The 18,968-nt window shown below is 44.3% G+C and overlaps 1 protein-coding gene across 3 annotated transcripts in view; it reads left to right on the forward strand.

The window, feature by feature from the left end:
• The window catches only part of CADM3 (cell adhesion molecule 3), a 425,295-nt gene extending 413,233 nt beyond the window's left edge, over window positions 1-12,062 (forward strand). Inside the window, exons 8-10 of one of the 3 annotated variants that reach the window (XM_066609217.1) lie at window positions 1,310-1,330; window positions 6,059-6,184; window positions 10,621-12,062. In XM_066609217.1, the coding sequence (XP_066465314.1) occupies window positions 1,310-1,330; window positions 6,059-6,184; window positions 10,621-10,739 (266 nt within the window). In that variant the 3' untranslated portion in view covers window positions 10,740-12,062. The remainder of the gene's footprint in view (window positions 1-1,309; window positions 1,331-6,058; window positions 6,185-10,620) is intronic. The other 2 variants (XM_066609218.1, XM_066609219.1) reach the window with 2 other exon arrangements.
• Window positions 12,063-18,968: the final 6,906 nt, after the last annotated feature.

Here is an 18,968-nt window from a genome sequence, read left to right on the forward strand (position 1 = left end):
AAATACCCCAAATAATTTGAAACCTGCTGAAACGAAGACCTATTGAGTGGCCGAGATAGTCTCCATCCAGGTCCCATTTTTGAGATTTTAGACAGACACCATGACGGGAATCCTGGACGGAGCGAGATCTGAATGGAACCCTAACCCTCCGATGGAGGTCCCATTGTTTGGTGGTCTACGTTCTGTTAATCCAGTCTTTGCCTTTTCCGAGGTAACACTGTGGGCCAGACATGGTTTTGTAGGAAATATCCGTTGACTAAGTGAAATAGCCGAGTGCCTCCTTCTCCCTGGCGGCTGATTTACTTGATGATTATTAACTCTATTTCGGCACAGTTTGTCTATAAACATTGAACCGCCGCGGCTCCTCTTCCGCTCTTCCTCGCAGCGGTGTAACAATGGCTCATATTTACTCAGCAATTGCGCAAACTTCACAGCTTCCATGTAAAATGTTCGTGAGTCTTATCAGGTTTTCTGGCTTCCTACGGAGCACAAATACATGGATTACGGGGGCGGGAAATAGAGTTCCTTCTATTTATAACCGCCAACCTGAAAAAATGTGAATTCCTAATGTGATTGAGCACACTTATTCACAAGCCATGTGTTTTGTTGATTTCCCATTCACGAAGAGGTGGAAGACGCGCTATGTTAACTCCTTGGACGCTAGAGAGGCTCGCCTATCTTCCAGATCCATTGTCAGGCTTCCTTCTTGTTTGTCAACTACCGGGAGGAGTGCAGATCAAAAGGAAATTAAACTCTAAAGTGAAACGCGTCGGGCTGTATATCTACTTTGCGCAGCCTTTGAAGCTTTTGTCAGGGTCTAGAACAAAGACCTAGGAGATGGCTTTGCCACTGTCATCACCATAGCAACCTCTACTCTGAGGAGTACAAGAGGTCGGCCATTTTGTTTGAGTGGTTCAAGGGGTCCGATTTATGTGACAGCCGATGATTTAGAGTCCAAGATTTTTTTGTTCCTCCTCCTTTGTTCTCCTAAGTACCATGCACGGCTGTCTGTAGGAATGTATTATTAAGAAATGTGCTACAACAATGGTTTTTGCTACTTTATGGTTACGTCATTGTGAGTGCATGCAGATGTGAGGTGTCGGAGGTCAACGTTGCTTGATGTTCGGTGACTACGCCAACTGGAATGTTGAGTTTGCTTTAGTAATGGCTGCCATCGATGTATTGTCTGCCGCTGCTTGTCATTTTATCGTGTCTCGTTTTTCCCTCCCCATGCTCCCTCCGTTTTGTCACCTCCATTATACTGCCCGCTGTTTGATGTCCACCACACTGATTCCCATCCCACCTGCAGAATCCCAGACATTGCATCAAGGTATCCATTACTTCTTAGGTGCCCTGTCTTCACTCTCAGCTCATGCATGCCTTCTGGATCTTCTCTTTAGATTTATACTTTAAGCTTCATTTGCATTATTTCACCTCAAACATGGAAATTGTAGGACGACTCCGGTTCCTCCCATCATTCCACTCTCGCTCATTGGCGCACTTAGTAGGCTGAGACACATGGAGGTTTTAAAAGGGTTGTCCAGGCAGGTGAAATCCTTATCCAGATCTGCGGTATCTGAGTTTCCACTTCCAGTAGGATTCTAGCACCAGGTCACATGCGGTGGGTTTCTACTGGGCGCGTCATTGCAGGGTAATGGCTACTACTAATCTTAATCCCATTGTGCTACAAGACGTAGATGTACATTCTATGTGTGTGGGGTTAATATGGTGTAGGTTCAAAAGCCAAGCTCACTTCACACTCAGTCCATGACAGCTGACATCCAGTTCAAACAGCCACGATCAAAGTTCATGCCGACCATGACTGTTTGGCATTTGAATCACCAATGGGAAGTCCCAGAGTGCCGTATTATGGCAGCTGGGGGCCTTGTAAAATCTCTCAAGGCTGCCGTATATTTTCATCTATTAAGACATGCCTGCGGCACGTCTTAATAGATTTCCTTCAGAAATACCAGTGCTTAAGTATTGCAGTATAAGGTATAAGCGATCAAATGATCACCAGTTTAATTCCCCTCGGGGAATTTTAAAAAAAGGTAGAAAGAAGTGAAAAAAGTTTTTCTATTGTAAAAAATACTGAATATTAAAAGTAAAAAAAAATTAAAACTACCCCCCCCCCAAAACATATTTACTATCAAGGTGTCCGACACCACAGATCTGGGGAAGCATTTCGCCCCCCTGGGCGAGCCCTTTTAGGCATTCTCAAACTGATCTACTCTAGTTGACCCATTGCTGGCCCATTAACTAGAGGGGGTAAGGTGGCAATAAGGTGGTCAGCAGTAGTTTCCTTTCTAACAAAAATAGTGATTTTTTTTTTTACAGATTTTTAACTGTCTTGTACTCTGTACACCACAGGTAGCTCAGGAGTAGCTGGAATCACCCTACAGTGTGAGGGCCTCACCAAACATCTCTGAACCCACGTCAGCACGCCATGGTTGGGTGGAGTTATTGGGGTTACAGGTGGTTACGTCTCAATTCTTTAGGCTTTGACTGCTGTTATCTTTAGTTTTAGCTGTTAAAACCTGACAGGGTTGACTTGTTTAGGCCTCGCCCAGTACTCACTGTACACTAAAATCCAATTAAATGGAGTTTCTGGTACTTGAATGTCGATGATCTACTCTTAGGATAGGACACTAATGTCAGATCGGTGGGGACCTGTCACCTAGAACACCGGCTTATCAGCGGTTTGAACAGGCAACGACCCTCGGCCAAGCACTGATGCCTCTTCCTTGCCTGTCGGGCACAGTGCTGTTCATTTCATAGTGGCTGTGCCTGGTATAGCAGCTCAATCCCCTATGCATCTGATATGGCTGACGATCCTAATGGTAGGTTATCAATGTCCAAGTACCAGAAAACCCCTTTTACCTCTATTATATTATTCTATTATTTTTGTTGAAGGGGAATGATGCAGATCCCCAAAAGAGTCAAGTGCCGTCATCAGGAAACAATTCCTTAAGTATTTGGTCTTCACACCTGGAACATCATGGCAGTGCATGAGGATAGTGGAGGGTTAACGCTTCAGTTTCTTGTAGTGATATATAGCACTGTGCTCTGCATTATAGAAACAAGAGCTATAATCCATGTATCTAACACATGTACAGGGGAATCACTGGAGAGTAGCTTACATGTGTCTGGCCAAATATATATGGTCCTTACTCATAGCTTACCTTTGAAAACACAACCAACTTCAAGCTACTCAGGTGTATCCTAAAGGGATTGTCCTATCCTTAAGATAGGGTTGGTGCACTCTTGTGCTGAACTGAATTATGCAAGAAGCAGACAGCTCTATTCTTACTGTAGCGGCCAGGCTTGGTATTGCAGGCCAAGTTCCCATTTTAATGAATGTGAACTTGGCCTGCAATACCAAGCCTGCCCACTACAATAAGAATGGAGCTGTCTTTTTTCTTGCAGAAATCAGCCCAGTGTACAAGCATGCTAGCCTGGCAAAGAGCTGACTGTCAGGGGGTCCCAGGTAACTGGACCTGTCAATCTACTACTAATGACTTATCCTGAGGATAGACCATCACTAGTTTCACAACCTGGTATGCAAAGTAAGAATCCAATGGGCCTCTCAATTGTGAAGTTTACAGGGCGATCCTAACCTCTAATAGGCTTAGTAACCCTTTCAATGCCTGGAACAATCAAGGTTTCTGTATCGCTCTTCCATCGGGGTTGGAGATTGGGGCCGTACACAGTGGAGAGAGGCCCATTGGTTTCTAAGTTGGGGTACATCTCGGCTCTTGTCCTGCACTGGGCACCGCCATGCTGGGTCGTGACGTCAGGATGTAGTGGGTGAAGGGCACCATATCCTGATGCTGCGTGGCATGAAGACCCAGTACTGCGGTGCCCAGAGAAGAACAAGAGTCTAGTCGGGCGGCTGAATTTTTTTTTTGCCTGGGGTGTAAATATAGTTAAGGGGTCTGCATTAAGTTAAGAGTTTGGGGTCTGATATAAGTCTGGAGGTCTGGGGTCCGAATATATATAGAAGGTCTCTTCTGGGATCATATATTGATACAAATGTAGATTGATATGAATATATTTAGAAGGTGTGGGGTTTGAAAATAATTTGGGGGGTTTTCACACCTCCGCTGGGGACTCCACTTTCGGTTCTGTGTGTAGATGGAGACGAATTGACTATAATGGGGTCCGCTTTCCGCCCAGCTGCCCGGTTTTGGGACAGAAGAAAGAGCGCTGCATGCTCTACTGATATTTGTAGCCGCATCGGTGACGGAGGTTTCAACGCAGATGTGAGACCACCCTTAGCCGCCTGCAATGTGATTGCAGAAGGGCCGCGGATCGGACGACTTCCATTGATTTCAATGGAAGCCATCCATCGGAATTCATGGAAAAATGGAGTATGCTGCAATTTTTCCTTCGCTTACGGGAACCGCAATTGGGTTCTGCAAGTGTGCAGGAAGAATCGATCTCCATAGCACGCTATAGGCGCTATTTGCTGCGGGTCTGCGGTGCAGATGGCCAACGCGTACTCCGCAGTAAATATCCATCCATGGGCAGGAGCCTTTAGGGGTTTGTTATTAAAGGGGTTGTCCAGCTTTACACTGTTGATGACCTATTCTCAGGACAGGTTCTCAATAGTTGATTGGCGCTGGTCCACCACCCTAGATCTCCGGCAATCAGCTGTTCACCAAGTGGATGTACAGATCTGCCCAATGAATTCAATGAGAGTTTTTCTGCAATACCAACCCTGGCCAGAGCTGCACCAGCTTCGCCCAGTGGCAAACAGGTGACCTCCGCTCATCTACTATTGAAGGTGTATCTGAGGGTAGATAGACAACCCTTGTAATACTGTCTAGGGGGACTGAAGGTATTTAGCTGGTAGCCATGACCTTTTATATAAGCCGATTCCTTGGAGAAACCATACCCATTTTGCCCCACCCCGCTGACCAAGTATCACCCGTGAAGATCTTCCCCAGGTTGGCATGTAGTTATTCGAGTTTTGGTTTACTGCTGGCTAGTGATTTCATAGGGTTAGCCTAGTTTAAGATACACCTGAGTAGCTGGATGTGTTTGAAGAATGACGGGGCTGAGCTATGAATAAGGAATGAATATATTCTGGGCCTGAAACGCGTTCAGCTCCCACCCAACGCTTCCCCGGACGGGTCTTAGATACATGCAGTAAAGTTCTTGTTCTCATAAAGAAGAGGTATATTTGCAAGTGCCAACCGATGGGAGCTGCAGCCGTGATCCTCCTCTACCTCCAGCGCTCAACAATGCTTTACATTGACATGAATGGGAGCTGTCAGATTCCAGCCGCATCGGCACTGACAGCCGTCAATCAAATACTGCCGAACTGTCCCGAGGATAAACCATCATTAGTCCGGGAAAATCCTTTAAGGACATTTCAAGATGTTCTCGATCTAAATGTATATTGAAAAAAATCTGATTACTACAGCCTGCATATAAGACGAAAGGATGGTCTGAGTACTGCCACAGTGATTTACCACTTCTGGCTGATGGGTTGCTATGGAGAACCTATCAGCCTGACAACCCTGACCCGACGGTAGCACTTAGGAACTGTACATGGAGTCGAGGTACCCGCCAGACCCTCATAGCTACTGTGCCCAGTCCTCATTGATCTGAAGATCCAAGGAGGATCTTCTAATAGGTCACTCCCGCTTTAAGGTCCTAGGAAGCAGTTGCCATGACACACCCAACCAGGAACCTGTCGAGTCTTGAGAAGGCTGACAAAGTCGAAGAATTTTGATCAAGTCTGTAAGGGGCACTTCAGCTTACTAGTGTAGGTACACAAGTCTCTTATCACATTGCTTGAACTCCCTACTGTTTCCACTGTGCCGCTTCTTGTACAAAACTTGCTTTTCTTAATGTGCATGCCTCCTAACTTAGAACTTTCTTCTTAGATTTTATATTTCTACTGTCTTTATTGCTGCCTTCTGTACAATATTGAAATATTCACTTCTTTTCATGTTGTTCTCCTCCCACCCCCACCCCCATTATCCCCGTTTTCTCCTGTTGACCTCCATTGTCAACGTCCCGATTATCTTCTCACCATGCCTTCCCCCAGACCCCAGCCCCATTCCCTCCCAGTCCAGCATTGACCACGCTGTTATCGGAGGAGTGGTAGCAGTCATTGCCTTCCTGCTTTTCTGTCTGCTTATTGTCTTGGGACGCTACCTGATCAGACACAAAGGTAAGGTCCGCCATAGCACTGGCTGCGCACTGTGGCACATTATGTACTTTGGGTGGCTTTAAGTCACAAATAGCCAAGAACTCCACACATTTGGGCTTCTCAGTAATAAAGGCAGTTAGCTATTACTTGAGCCTCCAGAATATATAGACCATTAATATATGAATGATCTGTTTCTTGGGGGTGCGAGGGTCTAAGGATTAACCTTTCTTTAAGTCTGGGTAGATAGGACTTCTGAGAAGGGATGATGCACGAGTCAATGAGGCTATCCAATGGGATAGGGGAGGACCAAGATGTGGACCTGGTAGGGGAGGTAGATAAAGCTTCTGGTAGGAACATTCATCAAGTTTACAGTGACCCTCCAGGCCTGAAGATACCAAGATGTCCGAACCGCTTCTATGACTACCTGATGCGCACTGTGAATAGCATGCATCAGTAGCCTAAAGACTGATTTACACGCAACCATTATCGCTCATAATCCGTACAAACGATGGCTTTTGAGCAATAGCCGTTGCGTGTAAATGTGTGCCCATTGGGCATTTACCGCACACTTTCCTCCATCGCTGAATTCAGCTCAGCATAGAAGCCGTCGTCCCTAATAAGAGGGACGGCATGCTGTGTTCTCTGCGGGCAGCCCTGATAGCATTGTAAGCAGCCAGCAGCCCGCAGTAGAACGAAGCAGATGTATTTAGAGAACAGACCACCTGCTGATCTCTGAATACATACAGATTAAGCGAGTTAGCTAATAATGGGTAATTTCTGACGAATTTTGAGCAGCCATCTTTGCCTGTAAATGGACCTTAACCCCTTAGTGACCAGGCCTGTTTCTGCCTTAAATGACGGAGTCAAATTCTGGAAATCTGACGTGTGACTTTAACATAGCATAACTCCGTAAAGGTTCTGCAGATCCCAGACATTGTTTTTTCGCCACATGTTGTACTTCATTTAGGTGGGGAAAATAGACTAACAGAATTTGTGTTTATTTATTAAAAGCACCAAAATTGGGAAAATTTTGAAAAAATTGTCATTTTTTCACATTTTCAACTGCAATATCTCAAATATGTGCAAACATGCTGTACACATTTTTTATAAAATATATATTTCCATCTGTTTGCTTTAGTTTTTTTAACCATTTAGGAGACGTAAAGATTTAATAATAATTATCAACATTTTGAGGACCATTTTGTTTTCCTGCACCAAGCCAAGATTGTAAAGGCTCCTTGGTGTCAGAATGATAGATACCCCAACAAGAGACCCCATTTTATAAACTACACCCCTTCATGTACTCACTGAGGGGGGCAGGAGGATTTGGACCCCACAGATTCTTTTCAAGAATTAATGCAATTTAGAGGAGAAAAAAAAAGTCATTTAAAAGACACAATCTTCTTCAATAAAGCACATGATAATGAGGATTTACTCCCCAAAATGGATCCCCCTGTTTGTCCCGTGTTCAGAGACATCCCCATTGTGGCCCTAATCTTATGTCTGTATGCACAACGGGGCCCAAACCGAAAGGAGCAGCCGGTGGCTTTCAGAACAGACATTTTGCATGAAGGTGTTTTAGGCCCCATTGCCCACGGTGAGGTCTGCGCATAAATCTGGGGACCTTAGGTACGTAATTTCAAACTTTTTTTTCTTATTTAAACTTTTTTTAGACTTTTTTTTTACTTCACATGATCGCTGTTATCCATTGGACAGCAGCAATCATTTGACCAGAAACCGCATACTGCGGCTCCCGGTGACATCTCTCTGCTCTGGGCTACATATGTTAGCTGGGAGCCAGAGAGGTCTTAAATTTCCTGGGTTGCGCGCCCTTCTGAGCACGCACCAGACGTGTGCCATGCGAAGAAAGCGTCGTAGGGACTGGGGGGCAGAATGCCGTGGGACATCGCGGAGGATAGGGTGAGTACTTTCAGCTACCCTGATGGATCGGATCCATCAGGGTAGCTGAATCTTCAACTTTGTTTTTACTTTTCATGGAGTTTCATATGATTCCCGGCATTTGGTAAATGCTGGTGATCATGTAACCGTGGGGGGTAGTCCCGTGGCCCGGGATGACAGCTCCAGGTTGCTGGCTACCTCCGGGAGCCGGTAGCATGGAGCTGTCACGTCCACAGCTTGCAGGGTTTTAATCCCCGCAGGGAGCAAGTTTTTATGTCCCTGGGGATTAACGACCAGCAGGCCAGGATGTAAAAAGGCAATAAGGTGGTCACTAAGGGGTTAGGACACTACATTAGTCAATAGTCTAAGACACTACATGCTGCTGTGACTGGCCAGTGCTGCTCATATGGCTAGCACTGATTAAGCAGAGTGTTTTAAACTAATGATGCATGCTAATGCCCATTGTACATCATGTAGTCAGAGAAGCCGTTGCTAGCCCCAGTTGCAAAATGTGTAGCAAGGCTATCCAACTATCACTGGACTTTAAAGAGTCATTCCATTATAGAAAGTGACGACATAATAGGATATGCCACCACTGCCTAGTCAGTCGGGTCTGAATGAAGGGGCCGTAGTGCTATTTAATGCTGTATGATCTTTGCAGTTTCTCACTCAACAGCAGTGTTCTCAGTTACCTACTAGGCAGGGTACTGCAACACAGTCCCAATCACTTGGATAGAGCCATGCTGGAGTTCTCTTTACAGTGGGTGGCCAAGAGTCAGGGTCTCGGAATCGATTGTGGTCACAGAGATCAGACCTCAATTATCATAAATATCATATACTAGTGATATGCCATAACATAACAAGATTGGAATACCGCATTACAAGGGTTTCAAATACCCATTTCCATGTATCCAAATAGGGAATTCTGTGTAATGCTTAATTTCGCCTGGAGAGGCACCGCAGGAAAACTGAATACCTTCTGTCAGGTTTTCCTACAGATAGCAGCTGAAGGTCCCAGAAGGGAGAACGTTCCGATCAACTTATTGATATGGGATATTACTAACGGGTCTAGTTGTCCAAAGTCTCGAACCTCTTTAATAGTAGCGGTCTCCTCATATAGATCAGTGATACCCCCTGCAACTTCTACACCCCCTAAAATTATATCATTAATTAGTACTGTATACACAAAGATCAAAGAAGTCATCCAATGTATGATAGCCTATAATAACTGGAGCCATGGTGGAGTTCCCTTTACAGTGGGTGGCCAAGAGTCAGGGTCTCAGAATCGATGGTGGTCACAGAGATCAGACCTCAATTATCATAATGGTATGGCATATACTACTGATCTGTCATAGTATAACAAGATTGGAATACCCCATTACAAGGGGTTTCAAATACCCATTTCCATATAGCCCTATAGGGAACTCTGAGTTAATAGGAAGGGGTCTCCTGTTCAGGCTCTTCAGCGTTTGGCCAGAGAGGAGAGTGGTTACAAAGAACATTTCGCTTTGGAGGACCTCTCCTGTCCTGCATTACACAGATAACTCATTAATTTGAGTAGGTAATGCTTAATTTGCCCTGGAGAGGCACTGCAGGAAAACTGAATGCCTCCTGTCAGGTTTTCCTACAGATAGCAGCTGAAGGTCCCAGAAGGGAGAACGTTCTGATCAGCTTATTGATATGGGACATTACTACCAGTTCTAATTGTTCAAAGTCATGAACCCCTTTAATAGTAGTGGTCTCCTCATATAGATCAGAGATACCCCCTAAAATTATGTCATTAATTGGTACTGTATACACAATGATCAAAGAAGCCATCCCATGTATGATGACCTATGATAACTTTGTAGAAGTCCAATATTCTCCATTGGAAACTTGATAAACTTGTTATAAACTAGAGGGATCCGTTGAGATCTGGGCCAACTTACTACAAAAACAGATCATAACAGATCAATGATATGAATGATGACTCCAGTAAAAACATAAGCCTGTATGAGCAGACACTTGAGGCCCATTTACACATAACGATTATCGCTCAAAATTCGTTCAAATGATCGAAAATGAACAACAACGTGTAAACGCTGCCATTGTGCACTTTTCATCTGAACAATGATTTTAAGGTAAACTTAAAATCCATTGTTCAGCTGCAGAGAGATCAGGTGTCTCTCTACAGACCGCATGCTGTATTCTCTGCGGGAGAATACATTGTATTCTGCTGGCAGCCCAGATGAGAACAATGCAGCTGTTTGCACAGCAGGGCGTGTGATTAGTCACATGCTGGCTCTGCAAACAGCTTCTGGAGGCCCATTTACATGCAAATGAAGATGATAAAGTGTTAATGGACATTAATGTCCATTAACACTTTATGCAAAAGTTCGCTAAAACTTTCAATCTTTCAATTGTCTGAAAGATTATCTATGTGTGTAAATGGGCCTTTATTCATGGTGTCACTGGGCTTCCACTCTCTATTACCATACATTGTATCACCCTTTCTCTACTAAGAAGATGTGAGGATGATAACGGTGATGTTGCAGTCTTGTCTATTTGTCCATTTTCAGGAACCTATCTCACCCACGAAGCCAAGGGATCAGATGACGCCCCAGATGCAGACACCGCCATTATCAACGCAGAGGGTGGACAAGGAGGTTCTGATGACAAAAAGGAGTATTTCATATAAGCTTCACGCCTTCTCTTAAAAATGTTCCAACGGCAGCGAGATCAACACATAGTTAACAAGAAACAAAAACAACAGCGGCAGAACAAATTGAAACCAACGTTGGGAATATCTGACGTGGACGACTCTCTTCTCTCTCTCTACCAGGGCTAAAGCAAGGAGAAGGGGGATGGGAGAGGAAAAAAAGGACAATGACCGGAGAGAGTATGCTTCTAAAAAACAAACTTGTATAAAAGTTATTACTAAAAACTCCTAAAAAAGATAAAAATTTGCTTGCTTAAATCTACATATCTTCGGTGAACGCACTATTCTAACAAATAATAATCGTGAGTTAAGATATTTTTTGGGTTTCTTTTCCTTTACAACGTGTACAAAGTTTTATCTTTTTGTTTTTTTTTTACTTTGGAATGTGGGGGGGAGGGGCGGGGGAAAAGTATATATAAGAGATTTAGTGTTTTTTAATTTTTGTTTTTGTTCTTTTTTTTTTTGTTTTTCTGGGTAAATTAAACTGGTAGGATAGATATTTTCTAGGAAGGAGTGTTATCCGTCAAGGAATACATAGGGAGACATTTATAAAGGTGCCACAATTAAAGCTTCCATTTGAAGACCTGTACAAAAAATTGTATAATTTACCGCTCCGTCACGGGAAAAGTGAATGGCTTGGGTGGTTCGGCTTTTTGGAGCCATGGGCCAACCTTTAGCTTCGGCTAGAAGAAAGTTAAGTGATGTTTTTGGCACTTGACAAGTAAAAGATGCCAGATTCTGGATATGGATAGGAAAAGGGAGCTCCCGGTTAATCCCCAATTTTGAGGCAGGTCAGTGTCCCTAACCGAGTTTGCTTAAGCTAATCAGGGTCTCGGTTTTTGCACAGAATTAATGAAAAGGCACAGTGTTATTTGCTTAGTGTCATAATGTTTTGCATTGTTTTTGGTCTTCTATCATTGCCCCGGGTCTTAATAGAACAGCATGGTATGGACGGTATGGTATGGAAAGTGACAAACCAATCAGAACCCTCCATTCCAGAGAGGCGGAGAAACGTTTGGAGCGATCTGATTGGTTAGCCCTCAGCAATAGAATGCCAGTTGCAACCCAGTTCTTGCCATTGGATAGGTGGTATTTAATCTCTTATAACGCACCATACCTATTATATTTACCACATGAATGCGTCATCAGGTGATTTATTGTTTTACGAAATGTGGACTTCATCCTCACAGAGCTTACAGCGTCATTCATTGACAGAGTTACCGATATTAACCAATAAATCTCTGTAATATGTCATACTATGTATGTACCAGGCTTGGCATAAATTATTTTTTTTCGCTGTGTTATCGTTGCATTGTCTGTCATTTTGTACTTTTTACGTTATTTTTAGCCACGTTTTATATATATATTTGTTTATGTGTCGATTTCCTCATGTAAGAGACCAGTTATACACGATAACATTGAAATTGCTCAAAAACACCAACATTTTCTAAGTTTACAAAGCAACCAATGTGGCAAAAAACTGATGAAAAATCCTCCCTTTGGGCCTTTGCTTATGTAGACTTAGCCTTAAGGGCGACATGGTGCAGGAGGTCATCCTGCCGTTTGGTAAGACCACATGTTAGTATCGGTCTGCCCTGGTCATGATATCACAGACTAATTTTGAGGGTCTTTGGGTTAGGTCACTGAGGTGGAAACAGACAAAAGCTCCTGTAAACGGGTGGCCCTCAGGTAGACATTCATGTGTCAATTTTCAGAGATGACCCAAATCAGCCCAAATCACACTTAGCGTTTCAACTTTTGGAGATTTGTAATCCCAGTTATCATAAACGGAGACAACATTATCTGGAATTGTATCCACGGAGGTGAGATTGCAACCCACAAGAGTTACCATGGGTTGCTTTCGAACTGTACTTTACATCTTGCTGAGTAGTAATGGATCTTACTCATGGGTTTAAGGTCTTATGCCTATAAACATATTATGGTGTCAGACCACCACCAAGTTGTGTAGAGCCATAATATGGCACCTATACACTTCTAAACATGAGATTGTTTCTGTATCAATCCAACAGAATAACATATGATAACCATTGCTTCTGGGAGAGAATATCTCCAACATATGGTGCCACAGGGAACACCAAATGGTGGCGCATGGAGTGCCAAGTGCCTAAAGAAACTTTGTGTGTCGCTGTATAGCCTCAATATACATAACTCAGTCATGTCAGTGAGACCTTAGGAGTAGTTCACTGTTAGTAGCTCACACATACTATGATATAATATCAAATTGTGTATTGGAACCTTATGTTTCTAAGCATGAAGTCAACATAAAAGAGGAACTCCCATCTCAGACTCTAATGGCATATCTACAAGAGTCTGATAGATGTGGGTTCCACCCCAGACACCTGTACCTGTATTGAGTTTGAGCCCCCACCACCCCATGCCATCCTGAATGACCACAGATGATCGGGAGGACAGAAGTAGCTGAGTGACCTTCATTATGTTGTTTCTGTACCCCTCATAGAGGTCGAAGACTTCCACTATACGTACAGAAGCACCTAGCTCAGCCAAGCTTCGCCGTTAGTGTCAGACCGCCACCTTGTAATTAGCAGTTCTCATCTCGGCCATGTTTGATTTGAACACTCCTTTAATGTGTGTTCTTTAATCTAATATCCACTTGTCTGACCCATGGGTTTTCGAAGGACCCCGTATAACCCACAATGATCAAACCTTTTCTTTATTCATCTGATAGTCCAAAATGTTCCATAAACAGACATCTATACGGTCATCGATGCCAAATTAATGCAATTTTAGGACCTTCAGAAATGTTCGTACTCTGATATGTAAAGTTCACATTTCCAAGGGTCGCCCAGCAAACTCTTGCTTATATTATATCTTCATTAATATTTAACATTTTCTGGTCCAACTTCTTTTTGTAGTAGGGTGCCCAAGATTGTGTTACCCGTTTAGAAAACGTCCAGTGTATCTTGTTATGCCGCATGGTTGTAATTCAGGTGCTTCCAGATCAGTCTAGTTCCTGTTATACAATATAATCCACATACTGTATTATGCATATGTTATATACTAGTATACACGGTTTGGGTCGGGAACCATAAATCACATGTTTTGTTTGCTGATGGGACTTCCTTGTAAACAAAGGATTTAATGTACAGCAAGTGCCCTGAGATTCTTCCGTATTGCAGCTCTTGGCCATGAATCAGATGATGTGGCCCCTAGGACATGTCCTAAGTAACTACCTTCGTAGTTACTAGGGCGTCTCTTCTCTGTCCCTATATAAGTGCTTCTGATGGGTTGGGGTCTGACATCACAGACCTTTATCACCTGACTTTGCATGGACAGATGTCTCAATGACTCTTGATGAGATGTCAGCCCACCAAAATCTTCTTTGGACCTACAACATCTTTGAGGAGTACTTATGTCTCTCCATCTCTTGGTCCATTGTTCTGCTCAAATGTTAGATAACCAAAAATATGACGGATTTATGTGTCTAGATTTAATAACATTTTACGAGGTAGATGGAGAAACCCTCTGAGATGGTTGTAAATAGACCAACCAATCTACTACCAATGTGGTCAATGATCCAAAAATCTAGTCATGAGATTTGGGTAATTTTGCTACTCTTTTTGCATCAGTTGAGGAATCAATAAAATTGTTCCAATCCTGGAGAAGATTTATAAAAACATCTGCCGAATGGTTCTCAGCATGGACATCTCTAGTCTACGGTCAACTTCAATGAATCTCAAGTGTTCATTCTTTGTTAATGGATTTTTATGAAGACTCTACAATACAAGTAGCTGCGAGTCTCCGAGATAACTGATGGAGGCGAGGGGCAAGCAGTCGTTTGCCTAATCTAGTAAAGGAAGCCCTATATAAAGGCCTCAGGGTTTAGTCTGGCCCATCTCACCCAACTGAAGCCATTGGGGCAGTATAGTCTGTTTTAAACATATAGGGTCTTCCTTAACATTGGATATACTCAAAGTGGTTCCATTCTTTTGTGAAGGTGTTGAGTTATAGAAAATGAACTTGTAATAATCTTTTGGCGGCCATGTTGTGGTATGTTATGTGGCATGTTTCATGTTAGCTCTTCAACCAAGACTTCCATTACCTTGTTAGTCCTCAATAAAAATGACTTTGTGTAAAATGGCTAGTGAAGACTGATAGTATGGCGAAGTGTTATCTGTACAGTAATATGTAGAGCCAAATCCGCTAAATCCTGATGTTTGAGCTTTCGTCCGTAGGTGGCAACACTTCCTGCCTGCGCTCAGGACTGGCTTAGCTATCTCAGGGTGTGTTCATATGAATGGTCTTCATGCACATGTTCCATCCAATTATGATATGGACAGAACTCGCACATGAAAAGAACCCGATATTTGCACTGGATTAATTCACATGAGCAATTTTTCTTTTTCTTGGAGAGTTTGAGATAGAAAATCACAGCATGTCCTATTTTTGGGCTTATTCAGAAACGTGTTGTGGCTGCTGAATGAGGGAAATCAAAGAGATTTGCTATGCTTTTTTGAAGAGGTACGGTTTGAAGGCACGTCTCAAATTTCATCCATCAGGGATTGTTCGGATGTTTTTGGGTAAAATGTTCCAGAAGACTGGTACTGCTCTGGAGAAGTCCTGGAATTTGAGGTTTGGATTAGGAGGGCTTTTAGTCTGAGTGTATTAGCGGATCGGAGCGTGCAAGCTGGGTGACGTTTGGCTAGGAGGGAAGCGATCTATGGTGGCACGGAGCTATGGACAGCTTTGTGGGTGATGAGCGTGAATTGAGTTCTGTAGTGGATGTGTGCCAGTGCAGTGACTGGCATAGTGCAGAGGCATCCAAGAATCTGCTTGCATAGGAAGATAAGCCTATCTGATGCATTTAGTATGGATTGGAGTGGAGCGAGTCTGGTGTGGGGGAGGCTGATTAGGAGCGAGTTGCAGTAGTTGATTCGGGAGTGGATGAGGGTGCTCACGAGTGTCTTTAGTGTGTCCGTGGTGAGGAACGGATGGATTTTTGCAATGTTTCTGAGGTGCATGTGGCATGTTTGGGCCAGAGATTGGATGTGGGGAGTGAAAGAGAGGTCCGAGTCCAGTGTGACCCCAAGGCAGCGGGCGTGCTGTCTGGGGGTTATGATGGTGCCAGATACTGAGACGGAGATATTTGGGGGAGGTTGGGTTGTTGAAGGCGGAAAGAAAAGATGGTCGGTTTTTGAGAGGTTTAGTCTGAGAAAAAGGGAGGACATGGTATTTGAGACAGCTGAAGGTCGGTGATGTTTTGGAGGAAGGCTGCAGAGATGTCGCAGGAAGAGGTGTATGACTGGGTGTTGTCAGCATAGAGGTGATACATAATCTGCAGATGGATCATCTGATAGGGGTTACATAGATAGAGAAGAGAAAGGGGCCAAGGACCGAGCCCTGGGGTACCCCAACAGCGAGAGGCAGTGGAGAGGAGATAGTGCCAGCGAAGGAGACACTGAAAGAGTGGTCAGAGAGGTAGAAGGAGAACCAGGAGAGAGCAGTGTGCTTTAGGGTGATGAAGCGAAGCATAGCGAGGAGGAGGTCATGGTTGACAGTGTCAATTGCAGTGGAAAGGTCAAGGAGGATTAGTAGGGAGTAGTCACCTCTCGATTTGCCCGTCATCAGGTCGTTTGTTTATTTTTTTTCTGAGGGTAGTTTAAGTCACGTGTAGGGGGCAGAAGCTGGACTGTAGGGATTTGAGGAGAAAGTTTTCTGAGAGCATGTGAGGCGGCAGTAGACCAGGCATTCTAAAAGTGTGGAGATGAAGGGGAGATTTGAGACAGGTCGGTAGTTGGCAGCATCAGACGGGTCAAAGGTTGGTTTCTTTAGCAGAGGGGATATGATGGAATGTTTCAGTGAGAAGGGGAAAATGCCAGAGGTCAGGGAGAGGTTGTAGATGGTGGTGAGGTGAGTAATGACAACCAGGGAGAGGGATCGAAGGAGGTGTGAGGGGAGAGGAGCGGGGGGTGAGCAGTCTGGAGACTTCTTCCTCTGTCATTCGTTCGAGTACAGATAGTGAATGAGTGCTGGATGAAGTGCTGAAGAGACCGGAATCGGGCTAAGTCGTGTAGTGTGCTGTGATCTTTTTTCAGACATTTTCGATATTTTCTTTGAAGTGGGTGGCTAGCTCCCTGGCACTGAGATCCGACACAGGGGGGCCTTTTCTTTGGGGTTGTGGAGAGAGTAGAAACAAAACCACTGAAATCCTATAGAAAACAGTGGTTTCGTTTAATCCAGTTATGCGGCCGTGATTATAATGGCCACAAGAGGGAAAACACCATGTCTACATCCGCCCTGTAGGTTATATTGCTCTTGGTTTTTTTTTAACTGTACTCTGCTCTGCGCAGGAGTGTCCCAGAATGGCAGAGGACCGCCTCTTTTATGCAATGTCCTTAGACTCCGCCCTTTGCAGTCTAGCAATAAACAGGACTGTTAAGAGGCATGAATTAAATGATACAAAAACTGTGTTTCCAGCATGAATGAAGACTGTCAGGCGTCCCCAAGTCATCTCCTGCAGTCCTTTACCCTTCTGTCTGCACCCATCGTGATGATCAACCGAATGCAAGTCAAGACTCAGCCACACTGTCTTCTGCACCATCCGTTTCCCAAACGGAGTGCAGCCGTGTATGATGCTCCGAATTCGGGTCTGGGGACCTGCAGTCAGGCTGCGACGGATGGTGCAGAAGACGGTGTGGCCGGCCCCTAAGCAAGGAGTAGTATACAGATCGAAGAGAGTGTGATTGCAGGATCAGACTTTGCAGGGCTTGTTTTTAGCCTGTAATCATAAACACATAAATCTGCATTGGAGCTGTATACATGAAACACTAGAAGACTATTAAGACAGTTCGCTTACCTGCTTCCTATTTAATTTCAGATGCACTGGAACAATAAAAATGCTTGCAAAGGAGAAGGTATCCTTTAAGAGATAAGAAAATGGAGTGTTTTACAGAAACAGTGCCACTCTTGCCCATGGGCTGTCTGTGGTATTGCAGTTTTCACTTGACATAGTCTTTGAACAAGAGTAGCACTATGCAAACCCTTTAACATGGCAGCAGCACATATACAATCTCTATTGCTTTAATGCACTGATTGTTAAGGGCCCACTGTGGGAAAAGATGTTATTGTGGCCATGGGGTGTAATTGCCATAGTGAGGATGTTGGGGCAGTTGATATTCACTATCCTACCAAGTGGGACGCTAGAGCAAGAATCAAAAGTAGCATTTATTTCCATATGGTAATACTTGGTGCGGCTCCTTTTTCCCTAATGACATTGGATACTCTCCATGGTATACTTTTTACTTCCGCTGGTGTTTCCCTCTATTCGTCCTACTAACATCTGGCAAGTTCTCTCCAAGAAGATGGCCGCTGTTCATATTTCTTGACCCGGTGTTCCAGTTGGTCCCAGCCATGTTCAGTAGGGTTGAGGTGGGGATTCTGTACAGACCAGTCCAGTCATGGGACATTCATATCCTCAAACCAATGTAAAACAGCATTTTATTTGTGATACAGTGCGTTGTCTTATTGGAAGTATGGCCGACCATTCCCAAAGTATTACCGCATTGTCGGCAGCACATTATTGTCAAAAGGTGTTCCCCGTGATCCTTCACACCCAGGAACGTCCATCTTATCTGAAGATAGAATAGCATGATTCATCACTACATACAACGTTCTTCCATTGATAAACTGTCTTACTAGTTACACTGAAGATCAAATGGGGGCGTAGAGGCAAAAATCTCAGTAACATAGCAATTGGTAAGTATGCCAACGGCCCTAATACATTATGCTCAGTATGGTAATTGCCCCCTGGGCAAATGATAAGAAGTTTTCCTACAGTGGCCCTTTAAGGCCTCATGTCCACGGGGAAAATCAGATCCGCTGCAGATTCTACATGTAGAATCTGCAGCGGGTCCCTCCTGCCCCGCGGACATGAGCGCCGAAAATAAGAATTTAAAAGTATTTACCATCCGGCGCGGGCGGAGAAGATCAGCTGTTCCTCACGGCCGGATCTTCATTTTCGGCCGGCGGATGAATTCCTGACGCCGGCGGCACGTCGCCGGCACGTCGCCGACGTGCCGCGCGCATGCGCCGGGCACATCCGCCGAGCCGAAGCAAGGAAGATGCGGCCGTGAGGAACAGCTGACCTTCCCCGCCCGCGCCGGATGGTAAATACTTTAAATTCCTATTTTAGGTCTCCCGCGGATCCGGACGGCTTCCATAGGCTTCAAT

The sequence above is a fragment of the Eleutherodactylus coqui genome, chromosome 6 (assembly GCF_035609145.1).
Source record: "Eleutherodactylus coqui strain aEleCoq1 chromosome 6, aEleCoq1.hap1, whole genome shotgun sequence".
NCBI lineage: Eukaryota > Metazoa > Chordata > Amphibia > Anura > Eleutherodactylidae > Eleutherodactylus > Eleutherodactylus coqui.